Source organism: Mus caroli, chromosome 11, assembly GCF_900094665.2.
Source record: "Mus caroli chromosome 11, CAROLI_EIJ_v1.1, whole genome shotgun sequence".
NCBI classification, from domain to species: Eukaryota; Metazoa; Chordata; class Mammalia; order Rodentia; family Muridae; genus Mus; species Mus caroli.
Window position 1 is genome coordinate 8,015,745 of NC_034580.1, and position 7,862 is coordinate 8,023,606.

At 34.7% G+C, this 7,862-nt stretch overlaps 1 protein-coding gene across 3 annotated transcripts in view; it reads left to right on the top strand.

The window, feature by feature from the left end:
* The window catches only part of Spata48 (spermatogenesis associated 48), a 48,891-nt gene that overhangs the window by 8,939 nt on the left and 32,090 nt on the right, over positions 1–7,862 (top strand). The window contains exon 1 of one of the 3 annotated variants that reach the window (XM_021177969.2): positions 6,125–6,335. The exons of the other annotated variants lie outside the window; for them this stretch is intronic. Coding sequence (XP_021033628.1) covers positions 6,288–6,335 — 48 coding nt within the window. The 5' untranslated portion in view covers positions 6,125–6,287. Of the gene's footprint in view, positions 1–6,124; positions 6,336–7,862 lie in introns of those variants that run through there. 3 annotated transcript variants of the gene reach the window in all.

A 7,862-nucleotide genomic window follows, 5' to 3' on the forward strand; every position in this document is an offset into this window, starting at 1 on the left:
AAAAAAAAAAAAAAACTGTAAAAACAGAGAAAGGAAATGGTGTTTCCAAACTGAGAAACACAATTCACAGATTTATTGGTGCAGCAGCAAATTAGACATGGTCAAACAGATTTGATATAAATAGATAAATCTATTTTATTATTTATTATTTTTATTATTATTTTATAAATCTATTTTATTATTATAATGTCTATTTATTATTAGCACAAACATACAAAAAGGTAATAGATTTATAAAAAAGTCAAGCCACTTGTGAAACCATTAGCAAGCACAGAGACGGAAACAACCACTGGTCAGGCACAGGACCAACTCAGGCACCATAAAACCCCGTCTTCTCACCTGGAACAAATGAGATTCCCCCGAGAGAATTATTTGGGTGCTTGCTTTTAAAAATCAGGTACTCAGTGAGGGAAAGGCTTCTTGGTCATGACCAGACTTGGGTAATCTCAAGGAATGAAGATGAGCATCATTAGACATGATTACATTAAAATTAAGTTCCTTATGTATATGCTCTGATTTCCATGTCCTGATTTCTCAGGTCTAAACACGTGAGCCCTCTGTAGGGCTTTAGAGAGCCATGTATGGACTCGATAGTACAGTAATACAAGCTAATACTGAGACCTGTGTTTTAATTCATTGGATTCTTTACAAGTTATGAGATAGCTACCACTGTTCCCCATTTCTGACGGGGAAACCAAGGCAGGAAGAAGTTATTTAACTTGCTCAAGGTCCTAAAATCGGTTACTGGTGTTAAGTGGTGTTTGAACCTACTTAAATCTGGATCCAGAGTCCTCGTTATACAAGCTCGTAACTGCTGTGCTCTGCTACACACTAATTGTACACTTGTACAATTCTGCTGGGCCCCACAGATGGTATGGCCTCTCCACAGTGCACAGGATCCTACATAGCAAAGAAACACCTGGTTTTGCTTGTCTTGGTTGTTGTTGTTTTTGAAACAGGCCTTGGCCTCCTCTGAATGCAGTGATTACAGGCAGAAGCCACCATGTCTAGTTTATCATGTCTTGGCAAAGCTGTTGACTATCCTGTATCGTGTCCTTTCCTAGACAGTATTTTTGTCTGTAGATGAATTAGGGCAATTCTTGCCCATGCTACCTTGTCACAACTGGGACAACTCTATATAGAGGTTATGGTGCTCAATATCTTTGAACCACGAAGGAAGTACTGTTGGAAGCAAACACATCCCCTAGTCAAAATATTCTTCTATTAACAATGACATGACTTTAAATGTCATATTCTGTGGGTTTCTGATGCTTGTGAAGACTACCTATCTATATAAATTATAACTGAACTGTTAAACCTTGACTACTCTTAGCTATTTCTATTGGAATAATATTAAAAGCACCTTATTATTAAATCTGAATCTAATGTAACCATGAATTTACTCTCTGGCCCTTAACTTCCATTACTTAATCATCTTAAACAGTTTGTAATAGTAACTATTAGATGGACTGCTACAATGTCTATCTAAGAGTAACTATATTAATTTCAAATCTTGTATCAATAAAAAACATATCAATGAAAACTTCAAATCTGTATTAATATATACAATTTTGCATCAGTATAGGAAAGTATAACTTCAATTTTGTATCAATTATAAAGATTTTTAACAATGTAAATTAATGGCTATACAATGCTTTGTTTAAGAATGAACTTAGAAATCTATCTCATATATTTTTCCCTGTTCAAAATTATGATTGTTTCCAAATTATCCCTTAAAATGACAATCTATCTATAATTTATAAAAATAACCATAACTAGACACTGAAACCCAAGGGATCAGGATGACAGCTCTCTATAACTTCTCCCTACTGAGTTAGGGTGATGAATTTTTTAAAGGGATGGGGAGGAGCTGAAAATTAGAAAAATTGTTTAGAGTTGAGAAAGCTAGCTTTAGCATCGTATCTAGTCTCTGTATGCTTAGAAGGCTCAGAGTTTGACTGAAGTTCACACTGGCTTTATTTGAAAGGCTGGATGAACTGAGTCCATCAAGAATCAGTAGCTATTCTTGAAGCTGTTTTGGAAGCAAGTCTCTGGAAACAGTATCAGGAGGCAGGGGGCCAGAACAGCAGGTCATTTTAGCATCCCTGTGGATGAATCTTGTCAGAGCTGTACATTTTGTAATATATGAATCTTACAACCAAAATTTTAGTACTATTAAGATATTTGTATGCATTGTGTAAGGGTATAGATCAGTTAAGGATAATATTTTGTTCCTTGTCCAAACAGATGAAAGACAACTCTCCTTTTATGAATTAAGTTGCTCAATAACCAATTGTAATAGATCCTCATTCATGTCATGTGAAGGATGGTGTGGTGAATCTTAAGAATTCTATAACCAACAGGATTTATTTTAGCTGAAGTTTTGGCTAGAGACATTTTAATGTCTAAGCCAATTATAGGGTTGTTCCCATGTGGTGGAACCAGCAAATCAAGTTACCTGTCCTGTTTGATTTTCTCGAATTTTGGTGGGGTTTTTTGGTGGAGGTGGTTGTTTTGTTTTGTTTTATTTTGTTTTGTTTGCTTGCTTGCTTTTTAGCCAAGATCTTTAGGTGGTCTTCCCATGTCATATCTGATCCATGTCACTCTAAGAGGTCCAAAGCCCTTTCTTCTTTCCTATTAAGATAATATATAGAGTCTCTTTCCCATAATAATATGTCTTTGGTCTAGTAACCCAAAATCATCAAAGGTATAGATTAATTCAATTTAGCAGCCTTCTTTCTCTTTAGAAATGTTTTATTTTAAACTCTCTCCCAGAGAATTTTTAATATCATAACCACCAACTTATAACCATGTGCATTTTGATAAAGCAATCTAAACAATTATTATTATCTATTGCGACAGTATTCCTTCACCATCTCCTGCCTTGTTCTTACATGAGATCAAGGCCTAAGTTTCTATTATCTGTCTGAGATGAGGTTTTTTTCTCTATCTCCTGCTCTTGACCTACATTTTAAGATCAGAAGTTTCAATTTATTTGTTTATCCATGCATACTTAAAATCTCCCTTCTATGGAATTAATATCTTTTTCTATTTAACTTCCTTGCATAGTATGTAGTGCTTATTACTGTCTAAAATTTGGATCACAGTAACCATCTTTTGTTTTGCTATGTTGAATATGAAGAAACTGTAAGAGAAAGTAGAGATGTTTGCAGTGCAGATATTTGTGGTAATATTAGAGTATTGTGTGTGGATGTTATTAGTATCCTGTTAGGAATAATGTAAAAATAGTTCTGCTTCAATAATAATAGAGTTGTCAAAAGTACCCAAAAGACATTGAGAGTTATAAGTCAGGATCTATGCTGATCAATTCTAAGGACACCAAGAAGACACCAACAGAAGATGGTATCGGGAGAATAATTTCAGAAAACCACCTAGGTAATAAATCTGAGGACATAGACTCCAAAATATTTCCTAAAAATCATAGCATATAGAAGCAATGACTTATAAGGTCATAGGCAGAATATAGAAGACTGTATGTCAGAAAAAAATTTCAAATTCCAAGGAAAGTTTATCAGAATAGCAATGGCTTACCTAGATGATGATCAACAAGAATATGTGTCCCACAGAACATGATGAAACATGAACTTGGGGTACTCCTAGAGAAAGTTTAAGCACACACTCAGAAGCCAGTTTCCCTTATGAAGAAAATGACTGGAAAGATGTTGGTCTTTAAGAACTCTAATTGTTAAGAGAAAGAGTTCCCAGTCCACAAACTGAGAGTCATTTTCATATTTAAATTAAGGGTTTTCTCTGAGATTTATTAATTTATGGCACAGAACTAGTGTTATGTTGGAAATACTTATATTTTAGAAAATAAAATACATACAACTTAGTCATACAATAACCATTAACTTAAAGAGATACAAATATTTCATTTGTGTCAGGAATAGCATCTCTTATCACATCAAATTGTTCTACATAAAGTGATTATATTATAAAAATATTTATTCTTTGTCCTATATACCTAAAATCACAATTTGATAATTTCTATAGTATAACAATGTGTGTTTTACTGCCTCCAAAAGAGTATGGTAAGAAAAGCTGTGCTTTTTCTGAAGCAGTAATCTTTCCATGCACCATTGGTATTTATTTGAAGATTTTTAACTCATAAATGGAGTTCTAGAACACTCATTATTATTTTGGTAAGACACTATTGTAAAAGGAAACTTCAGAATAATAAAACTTTATGAATAAAAATAAAATTTGCTAGAATCTTGGTAGTTGGTTATGTATAAAACTGATAGCATTTGTATATAACAAAATTTATGAACTAAATACTCATGTATTTAAATTTAAATTTTAATTTATTTGTGTGTATGTGTGTGGTGGGGTTGTGCAAGTGCCTGTGGAAGCCCTAGCAGGGTATTGAATTCCCTAGAGTTGAAGTTACAGGCTACTGTGAGCCACCTGATATTGTTGATGTCAATGTTGTAAAACAAACTCCAGTGTTCTACAACACCCAAGATGCATGCTTTAAATGTTGAAACTATCAATCCAGTGTTTCAAGGAATAAAAATAAATAAAGTCAGGGCATCTAAAAAGAAATCTATGCCATAACCTCCAGGGAAACAAAATACAGTGATAGTCTTGAAACAGCCGAAACAAGAGAGTTCTCTAAAGCCATAGCAGATGGAAATTTGACCAAAAGTAGGCAGAGATAGAATCCCATCATTGCTGCAATCCAAGTCAGGCTGCGACCACTACTTGACCACTCTGCCACTTAGAATTTTATTACACTTGAAGAACATTAATAATTCAAGAGATTGTTGTCAAGACCATACATTTTATCCTAAAGCAGACAAAAACTAAAGAAAATATTAAGGTATTCATTAGTCAGTAGGAAAGGAGACACTGTGATCAGAGATACAGGCAAGAGTCAAGAGCAGAAATATAAATGCATGGTTGATATAAATGACTCTATAAAACAATAGCAATGACCTTGTGGGGTATTAAACACATACATATTGAATGAAGATACAATTGAATAATTAATCTGAAGGAGGGTCAGCAGTTAAACATAACTTTCCTAGGAAAGAGTCAAAGTACTAGTTATTTTTAATCCTTGAAAATATGTGTTCACATTGCAATTTGTAGGTTAAATACAGGAGAAATAGACAAACAACAGAACTCATTGAATAATGGGAAGCCAATGCAATCAAAATTAAAATAAGATTTTTAAAAGGCATGTAGGTCATAGAGGACATATAAGGTAGTAGTTTCAAACTTGGAGTCAGCAATTATGTATTTCCTATGTTTGGTTAAAAAAAAAAAAAAAACAGACTGCCTGAACGCATGGATATAAAACATCTGATTACCCTACTAGAAACAAAAGCATATACAAGATATTAAAGCATCATGGAAAATGATATATTAGATCATGAAAACTAATGCATGCATGTACTTTTTTCCAGGAGTATTTATACAAATAACCACAGACAATGTCCTAAAACAAGTCTCTACAAATTATATCTTTAACTTACAAACTCCATGGTCTTTGAGCATAAGACAATTACAACAGAACAAAATACCCTTCCAGATTATGTATTTGGAAACAGAATGGTGTGTTTATGGATGATCATCATCAGGAGAATAATTCAGAACCGTAAGAGAAGCTAGAAGGTGTTCATAAGGAAATGAAAATGTCCTTGTGAAATGTGTGGGTGGGAACTGTAATCAACCCTGACAGGACTGCCTTTAAAATGTGTGCTAGAACACAAGAAAGCCCCACAATTCAATAGGCAAACAAGGTACATTTCGTGAAATGAGAAAAAGAGTAAAAATCAATTTAAAAAACAAAGTACAGGAAAGGAAAAATAAGGATACAGAAAACAAACATGCGATCGTCAATGTTACAAATTGGTTCTTTGCAAAACTACTTTGAGACCCTACTCCTCTGGGAACACATTCCCCTATGCTGCCAGATTTGTCAGTCCTTGTCAGAGCAGCTTCTTACTGCAAAGAGTAGGGGTTAATAGAAAGTCTTTACCATTCAAAGTACGGAGAATTTGTGACTGTGAATGCTTAGCCTTAGATGGATATTTACCACAACCCACCCCCACCAAGGCTTAGGAACGTCACAGAAGCAGTGGAGGAGGGAGGATGTAGCCTGAAGGGGAGAACCGCAATAAGGTGCGGTCCTCTGGGAATGCTCACAGCAGTTGTGGGTACTGATAAGAGCACACAAGATCAAGCAAGGAAATACTTTCAGCGTGAAAAGGGAGGAGCTATTAGGGTCCCACCCCTTTGTAAGGAGCAGTTGACAGTTGATGGCTGACTACAGAGAAATTCACCTTTATCTGGGGACGTGGTTACTGGTAGGTTTCCCATGTCCCGGTGGATGACTGGAGTGTACTATAAAAATATGAAAGGACATGAGATTGGAAGAAATATGTGTTGAGCAGAGCCAGGTGAGATGGAGGGAAGAATGAAAGTGAATATGATCAAATATTTCCGTGGCAGCTCTACAAGTTCGCACTCCCTCCAACAATGGAGGAGTGTTACCCTTGCTCCACATCCGCTCCAGCATGAGCTGTCACTTGTGTTATACTGATCTTAGCCATTCTGACAGATGTAAGATGGAATGTCAAAAGTAGTTTCGACATTAGGCTCTATGTCGTACTCGGTACATAACACACAAAAATGGAGATGCATAAAAACTTCTTCAATCTGATTAAGGCAATTCCTCAGTTGATGTCCGCTCTTTTCTGGTGTGTCAAAATTAGCCATATCAATGACGTAATGGAAGATATTTTTATAAAAATGAAAAGACTGGAAATCTTAGCATAGAAAAAGAATGCATTTAAAGAAAAAGAACAAATGTAAATTACATAACTAAAATCTTCAAAATCTTAAAAGGCTCGTGGGCTTAATAACAAGAGTGTAACCAGGAGAAATAGTAACATTACGAAACTCAAACTTATATAAGTTATTTATTTTTATTTTAAACTATTTTAAACATCAAGTTTAAGGGAACATATTAAAAGAAGGGGAAAATTAAAAATTAACAGAAAATATAATATACTGTGAGAACACTTTGAAAGCCCTGCATACACTGAATGAAGTTGGAAATTTGTAAGAAAAGAGGAAAAAAAAGTGAAAAAAATCTGGAGAACTAATTTCTGAAATTTTATTAACTTTACCAAAAGACACACATTTGTAGTTGACAAGACTCACTGTATTTTAACCAGTTTCCATGACCTGCTTATGGTCTTTAGCTATGGCCTTTGTCTTCATGGTCAAAACTGGCATGATGTGCTGAATCCTCCCATGTGCTGTGATGTAGTCTTCTGCCTCCATAGCTCAATTTCATGACAATTGTGACTAAATTGTGCTGTAACAATAAGATAATTTTTCTCAATCTATGGTTACTTGATGAACAATTTAATTCCATCTACAAAGTAAATTACCCTTTCCCAAGTTTAGAATATGGATATATTTGGGGACCCAAATGTATTGAATATATTGAAATGCTAAATAAAGAACCTTCTGAGTAAAGAAAAAAGAAGAAAATAAATTCCCAATAGATGTGCCTTATAAGAAACTGAATAATGAAAGATTTTTCCTTCTAGTGTATGTAAAAATCCAAACTTACTATTAAAACATACATAACATTGCTCCAATAGTTTTTTAGATAGTATAGTCTCTAGAAAATTACAATGTGTGCTAAGGGTGTAAAATATAAGCAAATGGATTACTAGCTGGATTTTGTTTTAAAGCAGCAACAGCGAACAAAGAACAAGAGACAAAGACTGAAGCCGGGCGTGGTGGCGCACGCCTTTAATCCCAGCACTCGGGAGGCAGAGGCAGGCGGATTTCTGAGTTCGAGGCCAGCCTGGTCTACA